Raw genomic sequence first — 25,339 nt, 5'->3', positions numbered from 1 at the left:
AGGGTCACGCATTAGGAAGGTTGAGAACCACTGCTCTAACACTACCTCTAGGACCAAAGTTAGTGAGCTTTTCTCTTATCCATACGGAATTTAAAAAGAATATCATTTCTGACACGTTATCAGGGTCCTCAAACTTTTTAAACAGGGGCCAGTTCTCTGTCCCTCAGAGTGTTGGAGGACCGCACTATAGTTTTAAGAAAAAACTATGAACAAATTCCTATGCACACTGCACATATCTAATTTTGAAAGAAAAAGAATGGGGCAAAAACACCCGGTGGGCCCGATAAATGCCCCTTGGTGGGTTGCTTGTGGCCCTCGGGCCGTAGTTTGAGGACCCCTGCTCTCTATCATGAATACATTGTGCCCCGTGGTTCTTGGTGACTTGGTAGCCAGCAAAGGAGCCAATTCATTATTGTAGCCATTTAAACAGGACCTTGAAAGACAGACACCCTGTGGTCATGGAGCACTGAGATTACACCACTGAGAAGACTGAGAGATGTTCCGCTCACACAGTTCCCAGATGATCACATATGTACCCCGGGATTATGAGCCACCATGATGACCTGGAATTACATTGTCTGCCTGGTTGGTTATTCTAAAAGCCACCTGTATGGAATAGATGAGGTCAGAGGAGTTTACGAATAAGTTTTATTTTGGACCATCTGGTAGGAGTAAAGATTTGGAGCAATGTGAGGGGACAACAGAAGCTTCACCTGATTCTCATCCTAATTCTCAGTCAGAAGTGAAAGGGAGTCCTGAGCGCGCCACAGAAGAAACCCTATGCACCGAGCTCCAGGCAAGAGCTGTGTGTTCTCTTGGCTGGAATCACTGGTTCGTTAGATATGACTTTTCAGGAAACAAATGGCCTTCTGTAGAAGCAATGGTCATTTTCAGAGTTCCATCTCTCTAGGGCTCACAGTCGTGGGGTTTTATGACCCTGGTGTGACCTTTCTTCTCAACCTCCACCCCTGAAGATCTTTGTGGTTGTGGTCAGCTGTCCCAGCTTACAGTGATGTCTGCACCAGCCCCACAATTGATTGCAAATTGGACCATTGGACCCTTAAGCTTTTCATTGGTCAATTTTTGGAAGTAGATCACTAAGCCTTTCTCTCTAGTCTCCCTTAATCTGAAAATCCCACTGAAACAAGTGCAGTATCATAGCAAAATGCAAAGCCCCACCAACAGACAGGTGATGGTCACCCAGGCTATTGGCTAGGAATGAAGTTCATGTCTCCTGCTTGCAAGGTGAGAATTCTACCATTGTCCTCAGCTTGAAAATCCTTAGCTGTCTATTTTTGGCTTTGTGGCATGGAGTAGAACCATCGTGCTAGATCTCAGAGATTCTCTTGTTCCTTGGTTTCTCTTTCAGATTCCCACAACTCCATGCTGTGTGTTGCAGGCTGGTCTTGAACCTGGTGCGCTGGCTAAAAGGATGGGGGCAGACGGAGAAACCGTGGTTCTGAAGAACATGCTTCTTGGTGTCAACTTGATCCTTCTGGGCTCCATGCTCAAGCCTTCAGAATGTCAACTGGAAGTCACCACAGAACGAGTCCGGAGACAGGCGACAGAAGAGGAAGGCAGTGTGGCCAATTATAACACCACCGGCAAAGACCAGCCCATGGTTTTCAACCATGTGTACAACATCAACGTGCCCCTGGACAGCCTTTGCTCCTCAGGGTTTGAGGCCTCTGCCGAGCAGGAGCTGAGTGCTGAAGACGAGGCTCTGGCTGAGTACACAGGCCAGACCTCCGACCATGAGAGCCAGGTCACCTTCACTCACAGGATCAACCTTCCCAAAAAGGCCTGCCCATGCGCTGGCTCCACGCAGGTGCTGCAGGAGCTGCTGAGCCGAATCGAGATGCTGGAGCGAGAGGTGTCCATGCTACGGGGTCAGTGCAACACCAACTGCTGTCAAGAAAGTGCGGCCACAGGTAGAGTGTCTCTTGGAGGCTGGCAGGGGGCACTTGCAGCCCTGGTCTCAGGAGGAGAGAGAAGGTGCAGAGCAGGGAGGGAGCAAGAAGGAGAGCAAGCAATGCATTCACCAAGAAACTCGGCAACTCTTCTCATAATCCGTGCAGAAAAAAAAAAGTGCCTTAGTCTGTAGCTCCCTCTCTAAGATCTAAATATGCTCCTTCCCAAGGGGTTCCGTCCAGGGATTCTCAGCACGGCTGAGGCAGTTTGAAATACATTAACCTGATTTGGGGAGAATGAGTCAGGGAATGGTACATCGGTTCAGCAGAGCAACTTCTGTGGCGAGTGGGGATTTGATGTCTGTCTTCATTCATCTTTGGTTCTCACAGGCTGCTGAATTGGTATCTATCCATGTTAACCTGAGGGAACTAGAGAATGCAGGCTCTCTGTTCAGTCAATCGCAGCCTCTTTTCCATCTCTGTAAATGATAGTCATTAAGGTCTCAGAGGAGCTGTCCCCATCTTCTCCAGCCAGACAAAAGGTTTCTCCCCAGCCTCACCACACACATATACATGTGCACATGCATGCACACACATGATCACACATACCATGTGCACATATTCACATGAATGCATGCACAGAGCTTATCCAACACCTACCCTGACAAAAGACTGGATGCTCAGAGGATTTTCCTCCAGCCTTACCTACCCGTTAACCAGTCATACTTATGAATTATTATCTCTACCTATTGATGATAAACAGTTACGTCTTCAGAGACAGGCTTCTCAAGTTCACACCCTGACTCTGCGCCCCACTAACTTGGTGGCCTAAATAAGCTACCCTCCTGTCCCCATGTACAAAAATGGTGGGAGAGTTACTGAAATATAAAAGCATCTATTCAGAAGAGAGTGGTTTCTTGGCACCACAGAAGTACAAGAAAGAGTTGCCTTCGTTGGCCCACCAGGGAGCAGCAACTGAATCTGCCTCCTTCAGGGCCTTCAGCTTTTCTCACCCAAAAATGGGATGTTAGATTCGTTCAATTCCGTTTTTCAGTGAGGCGTTTGTCTTACTGCGCTGGGTTCCAGCTTTCACCCCTGCAACACCTCGAGCCTCTCACAGAATGAATGTAGGGGGTGGCAAAGTTGGCATTTCAACAGAACCTGGGACACCAGCCTGTCCAGAGCTATCAGAATACATTCACCCTGAGATGCCAAGATTAGGAGCCAACTTTGAGTAGGGAAATGTTTCATGGGTTCTTCCCACCTCCTGGTCCACCCCATTAAGCAAAGCCATTGAAAAACGACCTGAAGACCAGAGGAGAGAGTCCAGTTGTTGAGTGTCTTGTTCCCCAGTGAGAACTGTCAGGCCAGTCCGCCTTTGTAATGGAGCAGGAGAACAAGACATGTCATGCCCTTCCGTGGATGAGAGCACTTTGCTGCCTATGAAGTCAGGTGGCTTCCATATATGGGCTTTTACCAGCCGCCTGCCAGGCTCCTTGGCAAACACGATACCAATCTACAGAGAAGAGTTATGTTGAGCAATATCAGTGTTGTATCCTTTCAGGCCACTGGGGGGAGGGGCAGTAGTAAGCGGGAAAATTCAACAAGGATATAACTCAATAGCTCACTTGTCTTCCTATCTCAGGACCAAGTACAGAGAAGGATGCCAAGCAGGTACTCGGTTTGTATTTCTTTAATAAGTTTGTCTGAATCGTGCGAGGCAGATCAATGAGCAAATCTAGTTAACAAAGATAGGTATGGAGTTCTCAAGGGACCCCCGTCAACAGTAGCTAAATGAGACCAAGGCTCTAAGAGCCTTTGCAGTGATTCGGGCGCTGAGTTCTGATGAACGGGCAGTGTTAAGCCAGGAGGCAGGAAGGAGATGCAGTAGGGTGTGAGTGTAACCCGGGACCTTCTGTGAGGCAGGCTCTGCCGCTGCTCACTCCACGACCCTTTGGTCCCTTTCACTCCCACAGTCAACACCTGTGGATGGTGTTTCCAGAGGCCCCTGTGAGAATGGCCCCAAGTTACCTTCCAAGGGACTTTCTCCCACAATGCATCCTGGCTGAGGCATTCCCAATCTGCCCGACTTCTTTCCCTGTCAATTTTGGGTTGGTTTTGTGTTCCCTTGCGAATGGTCTCCAATAAGTCACTTCCTCGGATTCTCATCTAATATCTACTTCTAGAGAGCCCCAATCTAAGATACCAGGAGAGTGAGCTCCCCCTTCACCGTTGCCCCAACTCAATGCGAGGTGCAGAGAGCCCATATTTATTTGGTGAAAGGCTACTTCTTAAATGGAATCTATACCCAACTTAGCTCCCAACACACAGACCTGATCAGGGAGTGGGGGGGAGGTCTCCCCCAACCCTCTGCATGCACCAATCCACAGGGGATGGCTCCTACTGCCCTCTGACCTTCTCCTTGACCATTCCAGGACAACTGGACTATATCCCTCACTGCAGCGGCCACGGTAACTTTAGCCTCGAGTCCTGTGGCTGCATCTGCCACGAAGGCTGGATTGGCAAGAACTGCTCAGAGCCCTCCTGCCCCCTGGGCTGCTCCAGCCGGGGCGTGTGCGTGGACGGCCAGTGCATCTGTGACAGTGACTACAGCGGCGACGACTGCTCGGAGCTCCGCTGCCCAACTGACTGCAGCTCCCGAGGGCTTTGCGTGGATGGGGAGTGTGTCTGTGAAGAGGCCTACACAGGCGAGGACTGCAGCGAGCTGAGATGCCCCGGGGACTGCTCGGGGAAGGGCACATGTACCAATGGCACCTGCTTATGCCCGGAGGGCTACGTTGGCGAGGACTGCAGCCAGAGGCGGTGTCTGAACGCCTGCAGTGGGCGAGGGCACTGCCAGGAGGGTCTCTGCTTCTGTGAAGAGGGCTACCATGGGCCCGACTGCTCCGCAGGTAGGCAGGGGAACTCTCTGGGGTGCTTGGCGAGGGAGGCCCAGCCAGCCAACTGGAGGTGGGGAAGGGCAGGGCCGGGATGAGAAGAGCCTCAGCTCAGGAAGCACTGGAACAAGGGCTGTGGTGGGGACGGTCACTTTCCACTGCGCTTCTGGGGGTCCAGACAGGGTCAAGGTCAAGCTGATGTGAGCCCTTTCTGTACCTCAGCAGGACTTTGAGCACTCTGCCTGCCCCAAATCCCCTCCCTCGTCTGCCGCTGTGCTCCATGCAGGGAGGCTGCTGCGTGTGAGACAGTGGGTGGTCTGTGAGGCGCTCTGGTTCGCTTGGAACTTACAGATTGAGATCAGCCAGTGTGTCCACATGGAGAAAGCACCTGCAGGCCAGAAGTGAAATATAAACGGGAATAAAGCAGTAAAAGCATCAAGCAGGGACTCGAATCCGCACAATTAGGACCGATTGTTAAAAGGACATGACTCACCTTGTTCCCAGCGATTTTATAGCACATTGGACCAGCGCCCGAGATGGTCTACACTGGGGGAAACGGGTGCCAAAGCACAGTCCTAAAACGGAGGTTTGAGTCAAAGAGAGGAAGGTACCAATCTGTCACTGATGAGTTCTCCCCCTCTAAAATCATATTATTTTCATCATTTCATTCTTGCTCATCCTCTTCTGACAATTCAATGCCCGTCGCTGATACATCTGTTTGTGTCTTGAACAAAACAGATTAAGCAATTGATCCCCTTACCATCTAGGCTTTAGTCGGTCACAGTAAGCTCACGGTGCCCCCTGGGAAGATGTTTAATCTTTCAAAGGACAACAAACAAAATCACGAATAGACCTTCTGGGTGAGGGATTCTGGGAATGTTCTGATCAGCCTTCTGACATACGCTGAGGAGAAAAGACAGGGGAGGACGGCTTCTCCAGGCTTCTGCTCTTCTAAGCCACCAGCGGTTTCTACTTGGCTGGCCGACTAGCCAAAGACAAGGTTGCTACACGTGTGACTTCAAGTTAAATGCTCCCCACGACATCAAAGGCAACAGTGAAGAGAATCATAGCAATAATGCGGTTTGTTGTTGTTTTTTAACTGACATTACCACCAGGATTCCTTAGTACCTGTTTTTGACTTTTTAAAACCATATTTTTCTTTTTTTTAGAAAATAACGCTTTTCTTAGGGGGGGAAACAAATGGTCCGTAAGGGCTTTGGTGGTGGTTGTTGCCGTATGCAATTACCTCCTTTAACCTTTTATATGTGGAATTGAAGTATCTTTCTAAAAACATAGTTATCATACCCATTGTCCCAATGGGAAATCTAAGCAGATATTAAGCATTATTGTTTCTGAATCCAAAGTCAGTAGGCTGTTACTGGAGAAGCCGGCTGAAGAGCACTGTGAATTCCCACTCAGAAGGTGAGCTAGTCCCGAGAGACTATCTGAGTCCTCAACTGGAGAAAGCTAAGGATAATTTGGGGCCACATCTGTTGGGGGGGGGGGGCATTCAGCAAAGTCGGTCATTCATTGTTAGGCTGAGCCTATCTACCATGTTGTTTTACCCAATTTTCTAGGGCGGTGGATCCATTTGCAAACAGAACCCTGATTTGGATTTGATCTAGAGTGGAAACAGAGATGCAAATAAACCCTGAGGGTCACCTCAGAGATGACTCAAAACTCAGCAACCTCAAAGTCACTGCCATTGGGCAGTGCTGACTCATTGCGACCCAATAGGACAGGGTAGAACTTCCCTGTAACCCTTTATGAGAGTAGACTATCATGTCTTTCTTCCATGAAGTGGCTGGTGGTTTTCAACAACGGACCTTGTGGATCAGAGCCCACCATCAACACTGAGCCACCAGGGGCCCTTCCGCAGGTGCTAATGTAGCTCCAACTGGGTCAAGTCCAAAGCAGGAACACAAGTCACCCCCAAAATGACACTTCTGTGCTGTTCGAGGAAGACTCCTGTAGGCCCAGCTGAATTACTTTACAGACTCTCAAAGTGTATGGGGAAGGACAGCTGCATAATCTCCATCTGTTTCTATAGCAACCCTGGGGCCACCATTTATTGCAGGAGGTGCAACTCTTAATGCTTGCCTTTCAAACCAAGGACCACAGGTTTCTATCCGAGAAGTATCCAGGTCATTATCCAAAGTGCTACTTTGCTTGCTCTCTGGAAGAAGGCTGAAGGAGAGGGAGCTATTTATTCACTGTTTGACATTTCTGGCCAGATGTACACACTACAATGCTACCACTCCCCTTGCCTACAAGAGTGAGGAGAGGAGAGAGAAGGGGGCAGATGAATGGAGAAGGCATGGGGAGCCACAAAACAGACTGCCTCACAGGTCGTTCTCCTCTCTTTGGCAAGGGCATGGGAAATAGCTGCCCACTGTGTGGATTTCGTGCTGATGGCCCTCGGACTCTTGAGCTTAAACGTAATTGAACAGTGCTGGCAAGGCCACTTCGTTTGACCCCTAGCCTTGATCTTTGTTCATCATGGGCAATGGGACACAATGTCAGCCATTCCAGCTCTCTCTCTCCCTATGTAAATATAGCAGAACAAAAACATCATACATGTGAGCTTTGAAAACAGGCCTTAGAAATAAGCTACTATGGGCTTTTCGTTTTACAAATTTAAAGAGCAGCAGCCCAGAGAGACAGAGATCCCCCACCCCCACCCCCGGTAGCCAGACAGGCTAATTAATGGTGAAGCAAAAATGAGAGCCCTGATCTCCTACCTGCTTCCAGCACACTTTAATCCTCTCTTGATGCTGAGTAGAAGAGAATTGGAAAAAAAATAAAAGTGTTAAAAGCCACAGCCACACGCATTTTTATAAAATGGTCTTTTGATATGAAAGCTGAACCTTGTCTAATGATATTTTAAAAAAAAAAAAACTCCATGTTAGAAAAGAGATAGAGACACACATTAAACCAGTTGTCCACCTCTGCCCATTAAAGGTGGTCAGTGTGGGAGCTGGCCAGTGCACCAGCCCAAAGTCCTGGCCAGTCAGCAGGATAAAAGAACCGTGGGACTGGCCTTGGGACAATCCAAAAACCTGTTCCCTGGACTTCCTGTCAGACCTGTGGACATTCATCTCTGTCAGTCGCTGCCAGGACTGCCTCCAGCCCACTGCCCTTTGAACTGAACTCACGGGCTCTTTGGAGAAAGCGCATCAGAGCACTAATTCCAACGGTTTCCACCACACAAGGGCAGAAGTTGTGCAACTCCAGTGAGTCCACGACGTGACATCTTTGCAGATTAGCAACGTGGAGGCCTCACGACACAATGCAATTGTTTTCTGTTTAAGCCAATGGGCTCTTTCCAGATTTTCAAAGTTGGAGCCGCAAAGAGATTAAGATTAAGAATCCTCCTGTACCCCGTAAATGCATGGACTCAAGGCTTTTGGTTCTTTGATAATTTGATTTGTAGTTCAATATTATTTAGTGCTATAAGGATTACGATCACTCAATGTATGCCGGTCTTGGCCCCCACGCACAACAGAACAAAATGCTGTCAAATCAAACCCCAGTCTCCTGAGTGGAAAAGGAGAATTTCAACCACCCGTGCCCCTGGATCCAATAGGCACAGCTACCAGTGAGTGACAGGGCACATTGTGATGGCCGTTTCCTGCAGGTATGGCTCCCAAGAGCACTCCCGCCATGAGCAAAGATAGCGGTTAGCACTAGGTTCTCAAGCCAAACTAAAAACCACTTTATGCACTTCTTTTTTACTTCAAAAGGACAGAAGTCTCTGCTCAGATCACCTATTAGCTTTGTTTTCTGGGAAGAAGCAATCAAAAGGGAATACGCCGACTTGATCCAGCTGCCATAAGAGTGGATGAGAGGCTTGGTATTGGGGGTGGCCATTTCTGTCACTGTAACGGCAGAAGTCAGTGTTCAATCACACTAGGCAAGCCCTGGTGAACCACTGTTTTTGTTTGTGTTTTCAAAAGAGGTGTCTTTTCCTTAGGAAAAGCCCCAGCCTGGGAATCACATGCTCCCACATGCTCTAAGCTGGTCAAATTATTTCCTAATGTTGCTTAGTCTGGAGGACTGCTTACAAATTAAATCAAACATCTGACACAGTCTGTGGTCTGCTCTGCAAATTGGGGGGGCCAGAAAATGGCACTTAGAAGATCTGGGTTGGAGAGTCACCCCCACTGGGATCTGACTCCCAGAGTTCTGGAAAGTCCCTTTATCAAGGACTCCATTTCCCCAGTGTAAAATTAGAATTATTTTATCTACGCAATTGACTGGACTACTTAAAAGATCTCCTTGTTAACTTCTAGTTAGATGGTATGTACAAACATGGCTTAATAGACTATGAGGGGCTATATAAATGTAAAACTGCATCCTGTAATGGCTAAGAAGTTGTAGAGTCATTCTGCCTAGGTTGAAGCCCTAGATCCTATGATTGGGGCTATAGGACTCAACTTCCTTCTCTATAAAATAAGAACCACACCCACTGACATCAAGTCAATGCCAACTGGTGGTGACACTAAATAGGTTTTCCAAGGCTATCAATCTTTATAGGAGCAGACAGCCTCTCTTTCTCCTGTGGAGTGACCGGTGGGTTTGAAATGCTTGCCTAGTGGTTATCACCCAGCATGTGACTCACTGCGCTACCAAGGATCCTTTCTGTCAAATAAGAGTAAAAATCAGACCCATCCCATGGTCTTGGTGCAAGGATGAAATGAGATCATCCACTTAGGAGTGTGGATTGTAAAACCGTGTGCCTGTTACAAATGTTCAATAAAATTATGCAACCTACCAGCAGATTATATTTATTCTACTTCCCTTGGTCCACGAGCCCTTTTGTGTGCATCCAGACTGTCCCAAGGGTTCCTACTGCAGTTCTAAGCTTTCATAATATGAGTCTTTTAAATGATGCAAACTTACAAAAGCTGTGCATTTAAGTTTACTTAAACCTATTCTGTTTTGTAAATGAAAGAAACTAAATTTTGAATGGCATATTCTAGTCAGCATGTGGCATCTTTAATCATAGGAAACGCTGCTTCCTAGACTGTTCTAGCTAACAAATAGTTGGGGGCAAGAGCACCCAAAGAAAATTCTAACACACTAATAATAGATGTTCCTCATTTCCTATCCCTGATCAGGGATTAGTTGAAGAGCTCTCCATTTCTGTCTTTTCTGGGGATGTGGGGGTGCACTCTCCACTCCCAGGGATCTGTGGAAAGACCTGTCCTATCTAGTCCTACTAGATGGTGAACAAGTGGGTTAGTGGTGATAATGGTGAACAAGTGAGACTACCCAGAAGAGAAGCTGGTGACAATTGTTAAACTAACTGAAGCCCCACTCCATAAAAACATATACATTAAATATGACCATTCAAATGTTGAACCTAATCTTTCATTTGATCTAGGCAGGTCCAATTATAGACGCACTTGAATTCGCTTCCTAATTCATCCTAAGGTTTCGATTATTTGAGATGGACACTGCTGGCAAAGGTCAGGGTTAGAATAAAAGGTTATGTCCATGAGGCTCCAGCTTCAGAAACTCTTTGAGTGGGATTTGAGAAGTCAGGCAAGAGCGAAAAGCAAAGCCCTCAACAATGATTCTTTGTCATTGCTCCCAGTATCAAAGCTGGTCAAAGCTGATCCCAAGATCAAAAACGAATGGAACCCACATTACATTTCTTTCAAAACTTAAGCAATCTCCTTTTAAAAGGGAAAATGCTACCATAAGAGGCTATCGGCCATCTTGATCAGGCCAGGGCATAAAGGATTTCCGGTTTGGGCTTCTTAAACTTAATAAAATAGCCGATGTGTCCATTCTGACTCAGTGGCCCCAGAGTAGAACTGCCCCATGGGGTTTCCAGCGTTGTCGCACGTTGCAGAAGCAGATCCTTCCCTCTCAGAGCAGCTGTGGGTTCTAAGCAAAACCTTTGCATTATCAGCAGAGCACTTTAACCATTGTGCCACTGGGGCTTCAACAAGGTAACAAAGAATTCCCCTTTATTTCCATCTACCCAAAATCATGGCCAGCGGTGTGCTATTAAATACAAACAGCTGGTTCTACAAAGACGAGAGCATAAAAACACTCTAATTTGCAGCATTCACCAATTTCTGTTGTGCAAACACTTCCTCCACTGTCAACGCCATGCTGCCAATCCGACGTCATCGAGAATGGAGCGGAGGGGGGTGTGCAGGAGCACACAGTGACTTCGCCTCTCCCCCACACAGATACTCGTCCGTTTCAGTGAGCTTTTTTGGAAGTGACGAGTTCTGAGTCTTTTATCTTGGTTTCTAATGGAATCAGTTCTAGGTGCATATGATGTCATCTTTAAGGACAACAGCAGTGTTTAACAGCCAGCTTGTAAAAGCCCTAAAATTTTAACATTCAGTTTTCATGAGCCCTTAGGCGATGGTCCCAGCACATCACTAGCCTGGGACCCCATGGCGGTGAGGGAAAGATGGGATCCTTCCAGCAAAGGGACTTACTAAGTCCTCAAGGCCACTGAGCCCAGCAGAAGCCAGAGACCGGGCATGTGGGACGAGATGTGCAGAAGTCCAAGCTGGGAGGGCAGTCCTCTGAGCTCATGCTATCTGTGTGTTGCCTCCTGGTAGTTGCCCCTCCAGAGGACTTGCGAGTGGCTGGTATCAGCGACAGGTCCATTGAGCTGGAATGGGACGGGCCGATGGCAGTGACGGAATATGTGATCTCTTACCAGCCGATGACCCGGGGGGGCCTCCAGCTCCAGCAGCGGGTGCCTGGAGATTGGAGTGGTGTCACCGTCACGGAGCTGGAGCCAGGTCTCACCTACAACATCAGCGTCTACACTGTCATTAGCAACATCCTCAGCCTTCCCATCACTGCCAAGGTGGCCACCCGTACGTACCATTCCCCTTCCTGCTGCATTTTTTTTCTTTTCCCTCACATGAGATCATGGGCATTCATGAGAGGGGTGGCTTTTCTTAATTCTTCAGGGATGCCTGCCACGTCACCACGTTTGAGGGGGAAGGCTTCGGAAGGGACCCACTTAGGAAAACAAACAAACAAACCTTCTGACTTTAAAAGCTTCCAAATTCAGCAGCCCCCATACATTAGAGTGGCAAAGCACAAAAAGAGCTCTGATAATTGAGTTATCATCTAGACTCTGATTAGAAACCAACTGAAGTATGACACTTAGCCGGACATTCGCCCTCGTTAAGCATTCAGAGCCTGGAGATGGGAAACCCGACATGTAACGAGCAAATGCTAAATGGTCGGCTACACATTGCAGAGGTTGGGGGTGGGGGGTGGGGTGGGCTGAATCTTAACATAAAAACCAGAAATAGCATAATTTCTTCAGGGTATTTTTTTGAGCAAAATATCTTGGCAGCCCTTTTTTTAAAAAAAAAATTCATTTTTGTTGGTATTGTGAATAGTCCTTTTGACCCTAAAGTTTCAGGTTCCAGAACACAGTTTAGAAAAATGCGATGGGCAAAGGAGAAATAGAAAGAGAGCCAGAAGGCAAGCTAAACTGTCCTCCTTAAGAAAATGGACAGTTTCTCTTGTTTTAACACGAGGGGAAAGCCCCTACACATGAGCCTGTGGACTTCGGATAGGTTTATGGGTGTGCAGAAAAATAACAAAACTTTCATACTAATTACTAACCCCGACAACGTCAGAAAGTGGAATGAGAAAAAAGCAGGACAGCAGTCTTTTTATCTCTTTCTACATTTTGGCGTTCTGACATTGTTCTGTGGAGCCTGTATCACTTAGGCATTTCAAATATCAGAGGAGGGAGGATGTGCAAAGACATTCACCCCACAGAACTGTGCGATGTGTGGACGCCCCTAGGACCTCATGCCCCCAAACCTACTGCCCTGTCTGCCGTCTACCCAAATGCCCGCATGCCATATGGAGGCAGGAAGCCTGGGGGGAGGGAAATAAGGGAAGAAAGAAGAGTCCTTCTAGAGGAGGTGAACGACAACGAGTGACAGAGCTTCAGCAGTGACAGGAAGCAGGAACAAGAAGGGACCACGGGGCCATAAGCCCCGTAGCATTCACAAAGCTCCGGGGTCAGCAAATGGAAATATACGCTAAGGGACCTGAGCCCATCTTATAAAAGTCTCCAATGGAGAGATGATTTATAATCACAAATGCCAGCAGCATTCAGAAAAGAGACAGCCCAGCCCAGGCAGAGTGGGCTGTTGAAAGCTTCGTAGAGGCCCCAGAATTTGACTTGGGGTTGTGGGATACTTCCTCTAGATAGGGTCAGGCAGAGAGGGAAGAATTTGAGACACCATTTTGCCCCTTGCTTTCCAGGAGGCAAAAATCCAGTTATCATATTGGACCTTGCCTATGAATGTCTGACAACATGTCTATAATTAACTCTGTTTATGTTTGATTTTTTTTTTTAATCCTCTGGTGCCTGAAACTGGATTGAAGGATCTACTAGGATTGTGTGTGGAGGCAGGTCACCATCTACTGTTTTTCCCACCTTGTCCTGGATAAGCCACCCCCGCAAGGGCCAAGCCTCACTCCCAAATTCTCCGCTCTGATCTACAGTCAAAGGCAGTGATGAGGTTTCCACCTCCGGTGGCGTGTATGCTGCCAATTCAGGGCACCCCCTCCAGCAAGCTCCCAGGTGACAGGGGCAAAATCATGCAAACTCACCTAACAGCCTTCCACTTGAGTTCCCACTCAGCCCCACCTTTCTTCCAAAAAGCACCAGGAAGCTTCCATACAGGAGGGATGAGAATCTGTCAGCTTTCCAATGGGAATATCCCAGGAGAGGTGAAGCTACAATGAGAACAGGCTCCCTGCGGGACTGAGAAAAGGCATGCTATCATACCTCAGGGCTGGTAATTGGAACTCCATCCGGACAAGCATACTTCCACCTCACAAAACCTGTGCATGTGTACGTGTATGTGTATGTATCTGTGTATGTGTGGTGGGGGTGGGCAGGAAGGGTTAGGGGCGGAAAGAGAGATGAAGAAAAAAGAAGGAAAAATAAGAAACATGAGGCAAAGACGATGAGGGGGAGAAGAACCAGCGAAGGGGAGGAAAGGAGCAATTGGAGGGGAGGGGAGGAGAGCGCAAACACTCAAACATCTGCTACTGTCCTCTGTGTGTCCCTTTAATGCGCCTGTGTACAGGGAACGAAACCCCCGATCAGCCAAGGCTTGGATTTCCAAACTCAGCAAAATGCTCTTAATGCACATCAGCTCCTCAAAAAAAGCATCCCAGTCTTAATCCAGATGATGGCTTGCTCTACACTGTAGCCAACTCTCTGGGCCCCCGCCCCTTTCCCGTGCATGGAATGAGACCACAGGTGCTGGACATGACCTTGCCTCTTGGGAAGCCTCCTCAGACCATGTTCAAGTTCTCTGAAGGAAGGTGGCATGTTAAATCCCAAGATTACTCCATCGGTCATATGAATACATTTTTCATATTAATGTTAACCCGTTCTGTAATAGGAAGGCTTAAAACCGGTGCCTTCGATTGGGTTTGTTAAGTTCGCTCCTTGGTTCTACCAACCCTGAGCACCGAGCCACAGGAACGGGTTCCTTACATTCAGAATAAGATGGGGGTTCCGCCCACCACTTCGTTCCACAGCCATGGTATGGAGGGACTTCAACAAGGTGATGCTCTTTGTGCCTGCTGGGGACAGCCCTGACCTTGTCACTAACATTGCTGTATTCCAGATCTCTCCACGCCTCAAGGGCTACAATTCAAGAGGATCACCGAAACGACCGTGGAGGTGCAGTGGGAGCCCTTCGCATTCTCCTTCGATGGCTGGGAGATCAGCTTCATCCCAAAGGTAACACCCACCCCTGAGCCAGCCTGCCAGACGCGCTTGGAGGATCTGTACGCCCAACTTGGAATGAGGAGCAGCCAGGATGGTGCTATCTAATGGCTCCCTTTATGGCATTAAGAAAGTCACCATGTGCCTAGTCGCACAGTAGTTAAGTGCTTGGCTGAGAATGGATAGCTTGGGCGTTCAACCTCACCCAGTGGCTCCAAGGAAGAAAGGCCTGGCTATTTGCTTTCATAAAAATCTACAGCCTAGAAAACCCTGTGGGAGCAGTTCTACTCTGTCGCATGGGATTGCTATACGTAGAATATTGACGTGATGGCGTCCACCAACAATAATTCCCTTGAGAGGGCAGTGGCGTTTCCTGAGCTAGAGGACATTTCTTTCAAAAAGATGTGGTGATGACTGACTAATAAAAGTGACCTCAAACCCAGCAGCTGGTCTTGAGTAGCACCAGGATTTAGGAAGCAGCTGTCAGTTCCACAGGTCACTGCCCTAAAACCCCAGTCTGCCTCGCTGTGATTGTAGCCAGCTGAAGGCCAGACTCCCAAAAGGCTGGGGCTTACCTTGAGGGTCTAAGAAAAATGGGACCGAATGATTGCCCCATTCTGTTATAGACAGTTGCCCCCAGAGCCCACTTTTTGCAACATTTCCATCTCTTAATGCTTAGAGGCATAACACAAAGCACTTAATCGGTTGAGAGAAAACTCATAGAATCAATTAAGTTGCGAGTCTTTGGGTTAAAAATTATGCTCAGAATCCTTTCTACTCTTTAAAAGAAAAGTCTTTTACTTCGCTAATCCCAAAATTAACTTTTCCAAGTTACCGGAAGTGCCCATCGAGTTTGCATGTGTTGACCTTCCCCGGTTCTTTCTCCCTGTCTCCTGCCTGCGGGTCACTTTGTACTCGTGTCTTCATCCTTCAGTATCAAAGATGCCCCTTTCAGCAGTCATTTGTCAGACTTAAGTCATCGTTAATTACTGATGGCATCGTTTTGGCTAATAGGAGTGTAATTTTACCACCCCTTTTGCTGCAAAATGTTTAGAGTCGTGGACTGTAGGAGCTACAAAAGACCTTCAAGCTCTGAGAATGTGTTTTGCACCTTATTTTGCACCTAGTCTAGTTTAGTTTAGTTCTGATCATAACCACTTAGTTTAGTTTGGTTTAGTTTACAAAATAGACAACTTAAATGTTGTCACACAGCTTATGGTGAGAATCCATCCTTTCATGAAGAACCTGGTCCACTCAACCAGGACAAGCCAGATCCCTGTAAACAAACATCCTCTACAAATATGTTCTAAACATGAGTTCTTGTTGCTAGTTGCCAGCGAGTCCATGCTGACTCACGGAGACCTTTCAGCTAATAGGTGACCACTCTACCGTTGGGACCACCCAGTGTCTCCCATAGTATCTTAGTTGAAATGACCAACAAAGCCAGGCAAGCAACTGGGTTTATAACATATAACATGGCAGAAACAATCATATCACACACACAAGTAGAAAGAGACCAATACTATGGTGGTTTCCTGTTTTACGTCCAATGTGTAAAGCTGACTAGGAGATGGAATGGCCAGGGCAGACCAAGGTTCATCACAGGGCCACACAGAGAAACAGTTCTTGATCAGTAGGTTGAGGCCCCTGGGGAACAACTATCAGGCTGGTTGATAAGAGTATGACTATAAATTACACACAGGGGACTTGAGGTGACAGGAACAGAGAGCAGAGAATAGGGGAGAAGGGCATGCCAATGAAAGGTCCCTCCTGTCTCCTCCATTTCCAGGGACACACCTCAAAAAGTTCACCTGAACCCAACATCATCAGATGGTCTTCCATTTCCCTTTCCGTCAGCCTTTTTGTCCTCTCTCCGATTCTCTGTCCCCTGCTTCCTTCTCCTTCCCTTTGTATGCCACAGTCAATGTGACACTAAGCCCTAACTTATCAGCGGGGGTGGGGGAGTGGGAGGAGGAATAAAATTTGATAGATTTGCCCAAGGTTAGACCATGAGAAACCCCAAATATAACCAAAAATAAAACAAGAAATGTCATGTATGTGTCTATAAAGATATTCGCACACATGCACTCACAGTTCTACTTTTCCTAACAGCCAGGGGGCATTACTTATCAAGAGACATGCCGAAAGAAAAATAGCTGATGGATGTTAACCATAACCATGAGACATTTCATCTTCAGCAATCTGCATCACCTCATAACTAATTTTTTTTAATTGGCAAACTCAACAAACTCGAGAGGCCAAAGAAATGTTCTCCAAAATGTGTTCTCCACTTGCCAAACCCTCATAAAGTGGTGGTAATGATACTGCACTTCTTGGGAATTGTTCCTGGCCCCAGACCCGCAGCATGGAAGAAACAGGCATGCCCCTTTTTAATTCGTAATCCCAGTCAGTGCCCCAGGCCTCCACCTTTCTCATCAAACCTCTCTCCCGCTGATGGTCTCTTTTACTTTCTCTGCTTTTCTCTTCCTCCTGTCTGCCAGAACAACGAAGGAGGGGTGATTGCCCAGCTCCCCAGTGATGTTACTTCCTTCAACCAGACGGGACTGAAGCCTGGGGAGGAGTACACTGTCAATGTGGTAGCACTGAAAGAGCAAGCCCGAAGCCCTCCAACTTCAGCCAGCGTCTCCACTGGTGAGTGTGCTAGCTCATCTTGTTGTTGTCTATTGGCTCACTCACAACACAGAACTGCAGAACCTGCCAAGAAGTAGAAGGACAAATGAGTCCTAAGATTCCTCTCAGGTCTGAGAGGTACTCTGGGGATGGAGCTACTCTGACAACGGCTAAATTGAGCATCTTCCCTACTTGTTCCCCTTGAAAGCACAGATACCTGGAAGTGCCTACTCCAGTGTAATTCATCTGCTTTTACTCATCATAGGCCTCGTGTGTCAATCCCTAGAGTCATGAACTTTGGAACCCAGCAAGAGTTAATTGCCTATTATCATATTTGGGACAGTGACATGAGAACTCAGCCTCATCCAAGAACAATAAAGAGGAACTGGCCCTGATCAATGCTCGCCTCCACGAAGAAATCACTGAAGATATGGGTGCTATAGCAAAGTGTGGGGAAGAAACCAGGTGGCTATCTGGTTTCAGATAGACGACTATCAGAAAGAATAGCATGTGGGGTTGTTAAAGGCTGGTCTTCAAACAAGTAGCTATCTAAGTGAGACTATCAACTAAATCCACATGGAAGAAGCACACCAGCCTGTGTGATCCAAAGATTGTAAATAGTAAAATCCGAATGCAAAGGAGGGACTAGTATCAGAGTTTAAATTGTGAACATCTGGTTTGCAGAAGGCTATAGATGAAGGTGGAAACCCAAAACCCATTTGCAGAATCCCCACATGGATTAAGCCTCCATTGAATTCCCTCTGACCACAGTCCAGGGATGTGAATAGCTTTGCTATCAGACGGAGCATTGCAAACTCAATTTGACAGGTGTATATGGGTTAAAATGTGAATCCTTATCATTTGATCTCCCTTTTGACTCCTTGTTAAAGTCGTTTCAGTTTTTAATATTTCCTGGTATCTTTATAATTGAGGCTTTTCTATGTCTTGTCCAGTTGTTAGATTTTTGTTGTTTGTTTGGGTTCTGCTTGTGTTTTGTATGGTTTTCTGTATATGAAATCCAAAGTACGTATAACTGTAGAGACAATAACTGGATGGATAATTGTGTAGGGGCATGGCAGAGGAGAATGGGAGAAAATAAGGAACTAATAACAATTAGACGAGAAGAAAATATTTTGAAATGGATTGTGGTGATGGTTGCACAAACCTTCTTTATGTGATTTCACAATTAAATTGTATGCTATGTGGAGTATACGCCAGTAAAAATATTTTTATAAAGAACAATAATGAGGAACAATAACCCCTTGTTTGTTGAGGTGATTTAAGGATACACATGATGAATACTATGCTGATGAGAGTGAGAGCCCGACACTTGGTAATTGCACCTATTCCCAGAGAACACACTTAGAAGTGAAAGCAGGAGCCAGATCATTTACAATCAATCAGTAGGTGTAGGTTAGGCAATGTTCCAGGTAAGAGCTTAGGTTAATGACTCTTTCTTCCCCACAGTTCATCTCATTCATGATTCAGCAAATGGATAGTGTTTTTACCTTGTTATTTCCTTAGCTAGCAAAGGATGTTTAGTTTCAATTCTGAAATGAGCAATTATAATGTGCATCTACATGTGTGTGTGCGTGAGCACTCGCACACACATATGCATCCTCACCAAGACTTTTTTTCAAAAATTTTTTTACAATTTTTTTTCCAAAGTTGTGAATGGCATCTGTTATCATCCTTGGTCATTATTTTATTGATGGACAATCTGAATCTCAGCGGTGAAACAACTTTCCACATCAATAACGGAAACTGAGATGGATGCACATTGGTACCGCTTTATTTTTCCTAAATAGAACTTGACAATCAAGGAAGGCCCCCTTGAGCCCAGGAGAAAAAGCGGAGTCGGCCAGAGAAGGAAACCCCAATGCTATGTAATGACACCATGTTTATGGATTGGTGGTCCGTGCATTGACTTGGCTTCCAACTAAAGAGCATCAGGTGATGAGGTTTAGGTTCCGTCTAGGAAACATCGGTCGACATTGATTGTGGTGTTGGTATGTGTTCCTTGGAGCCCTGGGGTCCATCTACCCAGGGAAGTCCACTTCTGTCTGTTCTGTATTTGTAAAGGCATTGAGGAATTTGTTTTGGGGGGTTTGTTTTTAATGCATCAAGAAGCAAAAAAAAAGCTAGAAAGTTACTGTTCTACTCCAAAATGTTTATATCAGAAAGGTTAGTGGCCGTGACAGCTCCAGTGTTGAGGAGGATCTTTCCAGATGTCATCAATGCCCCAAGGTTTTCCCCAGATGCTGCCCACCCCTCAGTCCGCCACAGTGACTGCTGAACCTGAAGAGATGACATTTGGGAACGCACATTCTTCTCTTTTGATGTATCATGGTTTCCGAATCTCCCAGCCATCCCTGTAGCTTGATATTAAGAAGTCGTGCGGAGAAGGAGAAGTTCAAGGGAGGGCAGAGGAGGACACACAGTTGTCTAACGCTCTTCCTCCCCCATGTTGGGAGGACTTCTCCAGGGAGTCCAGCCCTGCTCTCCTCTTCTGGTCAAACCACAACCTAATAAAATTCACAGTACTTTTTGGTTTGGAAGCTGCTGGAAGTGAAAATGAAAAGTTCCAGATCTAGAACTGCATGGTAAGCTTGGGCAGGATTTTCTTTCCAATGAAGAAAGAAAAGGAAAGAAACACAGACAAAAGGGGGGGAAAGCAAACCTTTTCCAGTGACTATTTTGGCCTGTGTGCAGTCAGGAGGAAATGGAAAGAACAACTTCATTCCAGTTAGCTTTCTGAGCAGGACTTGCATTTGTTCAGAAGTCAGGGCCTACACTGAAAGAAAGCAAGCGGGTGCCTCCTTGTCTGCAGCAGGACATCACTGCCAACCAAAGGGCAGGACCCAGGGGTGGCTACAGGAAGGGTGGCAGGCTCCCACCCCTGTCGGCTGTTTTTAGGAAATGACTGTTTAATTACTTCCTTCTGCTAAGGTCTGACCTACACCAAATCCCCGCCCCCTGCACAGCTCAGAGCCCTGCTCGGGCTCTCAGAAAGCTTCTTCCTGGCAGGCCACTCTGTGAAGGCAAATGACAAGACCTCCCGCAGCCAGCGCCCTCTGCCCTCCATAATCACATTCCGGGATGGCCATTCCATTATGATGGGGTTCTTCTGACTTAAAGAGTTGAAGGACAAAAGACTTATTGGGACCTTTGCCTTTTGATAACAACTCCCCTCCCCCTCCAAGAGACTCCTCATAGAAGAGCATCTACTCTTTCATGCGTTCAACTCTCACATGCTGAATGCCTACTGTGTGCCGGGCATCCTATGTGCACAGCAGCTAGGAGCCCATTTCTTCCATTTCATCATTCAATGACACTGAACGAAACGGGCCCAAGTCTTCTAAGATCCCCCAAGGCAGCATGCTGACAAGATAGCCCGGGGATGTGTTCGCCTTGGTCGCCTTCAACCACAAAAAACAAACTCGCTGCCATTGAGTCAATGCTGGCTCCTAGCAACCGGTCCCCTGTGCGTTTCTGAGACTAACTGTCAGCAGGCGTAGAGAGCCCAGTCTCTCCCACAGAGCTGCTGGTGGTTTCAAACTGCCGACCCTGCAGACCGTAACCCGAGGAGGAGCCACTCTGCCGCCAGGGCTCCTGTTTGATCGCATTCCTGCCCCAACTATAAAACCTGGGACTTCTTTTCCATTTCTACCCAGGGGGCACCAAAATGGCCTGGTGTTTTCCATGTTGACTGGTGCCAGCCCCAAACTTGTAAGCCGCTCCGGAGAGAAGACCAGGCTGGTCCCGGAACAGAAAGTGACGAGAACGCGAGCTACCGGGCAGTCTGAGATAGTCCTCCAGGAGCCATCCATTCTGAGGACAGAGTAAACATCCGAAAGGTGAAATAGTTAAAACACAAACAAACAAACATAAACCTCTGGTGGTGTAGCAGTTCCCATTGGGCTGAGATCCAAATGATCAGCAGTTCAAAACCATCCGCTGCTCCTTGGGAGAAAGACGGGCGTTCTACGCCGATGAACAGTTACAAGCTCAGGAGCCCACAGCAGGGGTCGCTGTGAATCTTCATTGACTCAATGGCAGTGAGGCCTGGCTTGGTTTGGTCTCAGTCAACATTTGGTAGTAATGAAGAAGAAAAACCTACTTAAACCCGCTGATACACAAGAAAAAATATATTGGAAGGTCATGGACTGTCTGGTGGATCCTCAAAGCCAGACACACATTTGGGCCTCAACAAAGACTTGACACAAATGGCTAACAAGCGTGGGGCTAACCGGAACACTGGAGGTGTGGTAGCTCAGCCTGGGTTCCCCTGTTGTCAAGCTGTGTGTCCTTGGGAAAGAAACTTAATCTCCGGGGGCTCATTTCCCCCCTTTGTAAAGTGGAGCAACAAGTCCTATCCTCTCTTTGACAGGAAGGAGGAGAGGCAGGAACTGAGGCTGAAAGCTTATTTCTCAATCAAACTCTGTTCTGTTCGATTCTTCTCGTTCAGTTATTGACGGGCCCACGCAGATCCTGGTCCGAGATGTCTCCGACACCGTGGCTTTTGTGGAATGGACCCCGCCTCGAGCCAAAGTCGATTTCATTCTCTTGAAATATGGCTTGGTGGGCGGAGAAGGTGGGAAGACCACCTTCCGGTTGCAACCCCCGCTGAGCCAATATTCGGTGCAGGCCCTGCGGCCTGGCTCTCGCTATGAGGTGTCGGTCAGTGCGGTCCGAGGGGCCAATGAGAGCGATCCCATGACCACCCAGTTTACAACAGGTAAGACTAAGATGGGGGAGAAGCACAGGGCAGAGAGAGGGTGGAGGCAACTGGTGGTGTTCCCATGGCTAGGGGAAAGGAAGCGAGGGAGGTGAAGTCTACTTGGGCATGGATGTTGTCCCCAATGCTGCCAGAAGGAACTGGGAAGTTTGGGGGCCTTCTGGTGATATGCATGTCACAGCAGCACGGAAAGAGCTGGGCATCCACAGCATGGAAGACGAGGTTCGGACCTTCCCTCGGCCACCAGCTACTCTGGGACCTGGTAGAAGTCTCTTCTCCCTTAGGGTCTCGGGCTTCTCTGCTGTGACCTGAAAGGCATGTCCTGAAGACATTTAAGCATTCATGTTGCTAATACAAATGGCAGTTTTGTGAGAGCTCAGAAGGGAGGCCCCGCCTCAAGATACTTTATTACTGTACTAGATATCATGGTAAGGACTGTATGAATTTATAATGACCATTTATGTCGTACCATGATGGTGCCCCCGGGAATTGTGCAAAGCATAACCTGTCCAGCTATACTGAGGGTTTGTGGCGCATCCGCCCAGCTGAAAACATGAACCATCCGACTCAGCGGGAGACCTGTTTCCCCAAGGCCATCAGTGGAGTCAGGTCTGCAGATAGACCCTCTGCTTTGCTATCACTCCCCTCCCCACCTTTCTCTTTCCAAGGCCTTTGGGATTTGAAAGGGCTCACTACCAGTCAAGAAAGGGCAGACCTCAGAGTGACTTGCTCGCTTATAGAAGTCACCAGGCTAGTCAGTGGGTGCGCAAGGAGGACAGAGCCCCTCCCAAGGACAGGTTTCCTGGCTACTCTCATGAGGTCAACCTGCCAGTGAGAGTGAATCCCTATCTAACCCAGATTCTCCCACTCAGCTTCTTTATCTTGGGAAATCATAAATCTAGTGATGTTGCTCCAGGGACTAAAGGAAACTGTGAACACATGCCAGATCTACTGACCAACGGCTTCCTGCCTAGAGTAGAGAGGGGGATCAATTCTTCCTACGCTGGGTTGAGCCTGTTAAGGAGAGGTGCGCTGCAGGACTTAAGGAAGCCCAGTAATTAGCATCCCTCTTCTCCATCTGCATTTCAAACCAATTCAAAAATAAAGTGAAAATTAAGATGGATAGATCTGTCTTGGAAGAAGTACGATCAAAATGCTCCTTAGAAGCAAGGATGAGGAGACTTTGTCTCATGAGCTTGAATACGTTGTCAGGAGAGACCAGTTCCGTGGGAAGGACACAGGATTCATAAAGGAGGGGGGCAGCAACAAAAGAGGAAAGCCCTCAATGAGTGGGATTGACACAGGGGCTGCAGCCATGGCTCACCTCTAGCAACCGTTGTGAGGATGGCCCAGACGGAGCAGTGTTCTGGTCTGTTGTACACGGAACTGCTATGCGTCAGAGCTGACTTGATGGCACGTAACATTGACAACAGCAAGACAGGTGGAGCCAAGCATGCCCCTCCCCCAACAGTGTGGAGTAAGCAGCTTAGTGTGAGAGCCAGATGGGCTCACAAACTAAGCCCCGTCTATAGACTCACCCATGGGGACAGTTCTATTCTGTCATATGGGGTCATGAGGAGTCAAAATCTACTCCACAGCACCTAAAACCACCACCACTACCCAGCAAGAGAGCCCTGTGGACGTGGGCAAGCCTCTCCATCTAGACCAGCCTTCCTAAGGCGGTGACCCTTTCAGACAGGTCCTCATGCTGTGGTGACCCCAACCATAACAGTATTTTCGTTGCCACTTATGAATCTGGAGAGCCCTGCGAAAGGGTCGTTTGACCCCCAAAGGGGGTGACCCACAGGTTGAGAACCGCTGATCTAGATAAAGTTATGAGGCCACTCAGGTGGGATTTTCAGTATGAGGGGCACGCAGAAGACTTGACCCCTGGGGGCTGTCTGCTCCCATGGGAGAGGGGAAGAGAGACAGGCAGGGTTTAGGTCCTGCTGCAGAATTCACCATAGATTAAGCCCCAGTAATCCCCTGTGTAAGACAAAACAGAGAGACCAGGAGTGTTGCAATAGGGCTGTCTTCACACAGAAAGGAAACCAGAGAGGGAAGGAAGCCAGGAAGCCTAGGAGCATAGTGTGGGCTAGTCGTTGGTCAGCTTATTCCCATAAAAATGTATAGACTCGCTGGGAAAGAGAGTCAAGTGCAGACACTGGCATAATGCACGAGAGAGTTTGATTCTGAAAGGAGCCCTTTTAAGTTTCTCGCTTTCACCACCAGGGGGTGTGGGTCAGATGTTTCTACGGAACAAGTCTGGGATCTCCAGGGATTGAGTAGCATCCCTGGGTGGTGCAAAAAGGTAACAGGCTGGGAACCAAAGGATCCAAGCCAACCCAAACCTGGGAAGAAAGGCTCACAGGCCTGTTCTGAAAAAAGCAGGCGCTGAAACCCCTGGGAGCACAGGTCTACCCTGACACCGTGAGTCCATCCCGCAAGGCCAACTGGCTAGTGACGGAAAACGGAAGCACATTGGCCCATTTCTCTTCCCTTCTCCTCCCGCCCTTTGCCAACAGCCTTCAGAGCCAACTATGAGCAAGGCGCACGCGCAGTGTGCCTGCTTGGTTTACCCCCAGGTCATTCTTTCCTCCCACCCTCCCCACGCACAGCGCGCTCAGGATGGTGGTACCCCCGTGGGCCTCCACGCCTGCGTTCTTGCCTGGATTTCAAGGCAGCATTGGTTCGTGGAGTCGTTTCTTTGTGCTTTGCTCTGATAAGGAGCTTGTGGAAGCAAGTAAGGAAGGCGGGGCTCTCCAGCAGCCTGGTGAAAAGCACCTTCTTGGTGCTTAGGCCGGCAAGATGGAAGTAGGGTTGGCTGGTGGCCCAGGAAAATTCCAATCAAGACAATGACATCGGTCCGCCGCGGAAGGGAGCTCCCTGAGTTTCAGTGCAGGCCGATGTGGCTCTGTTTCCGGTTGCCTGGTGGCCTGACAGCTGTTGGCAGCTGCCTTCTTCCGCAGCCTGTGCCTGCACCCCGGCCCCACTCCCGACCACTCCAGGGGCGTGGGGAGCTGTGGATGGCTTTGCAGACACTCTCCAGCCCAAGCCTGCGGTTGGCAGCTGCCACTTGAGTGATGAGAGGGTGCCTGGACCCTCGCGATAGGGTCCTCTGTCATTTCAGAACGCCTCTTAAATTCAAATTAGCCAAAGTGCTTTTCCAGGTGATGGCGTCAACCCTAGGAGCACGCTAATTGCACAGGCAATTAAGACAGAAATCTGCTTCCTGCCCGGCGAGGGGAATATCTGCGCTGGAAAAGAAAAGACCCCTGTCTGGAACATGGGTAGGCCAGGGGTAGGACAGAAACTGGCCAAGGAAACTGAAAGGCCACTTTCCAACTGCCCAGTCCGGCGATGGGCTCTTGGGGCACTTTCTCCATCAGAGGGCTTTTCTGTAAGT

The 25,339-nt window shown here is 48.0% G+C and overlaps 1 protein-coding gene across 1 annotated transcript in view; it reads left to right on the top strand.

Moving 5' to 3' along the window:
* The window catches only part of TNR (tenascin R), an 87,172-nt gene that overhangs the window by 1,102 nt on the left and 60,731 nt on the right, over positions 1 to 25,339 (top strand). Inside the window, exons 2-7 of the mRNA XM_004706817.2 lie at positions 1,370 to 1,931; positions 4,346 to 4,822; positions 11,398 to 11,661; positions 14,464 to 14,579; positions 17,066 to 17,216; positions 21,664 to 21,933. Coding sequence (XP_004706874.1) covers positions 1,433 to 1,931; positions 4,346 to 4,822; positions 11,398 to 11,661; positions 14,464 to 14,579; positions 17,066 to 17,216; positions 21,664 to 21,933 — 1,777 coding nt within the window. The 5' untranslated portion in view covers positions 1,370 to 1,432. The remainder of the gene's footprint in view (positions 1 to 1,369; positions 1,932 to 4,345; positions 4,823 to 11,397; positions 11,662 to 14,463; positions 14,580 to 17,065; positions 17,217 to 21,663; positions 21,934 to 25,339) is intronic.

This window comes from Echinops telfairi, unplaced genomic scaffold, assembly GCF_000313985.2.
Source record: "Echinops telfairi isolate 266 unplaced genomic scaffold, ASM31398v2 ScPeMD7_7424;HRSCAF=8462, whole genome shotgun sequence".
NCBI classification, from domain to species: Eukaryota; Metazoa; Chordata; class Mammalia; order Afrosoricida; family Tenrecidae; genus Echinops; species Echinops telfairi.
This window is presented reverse-complemented; position numbering and strand designations above follow the sequence as displayed.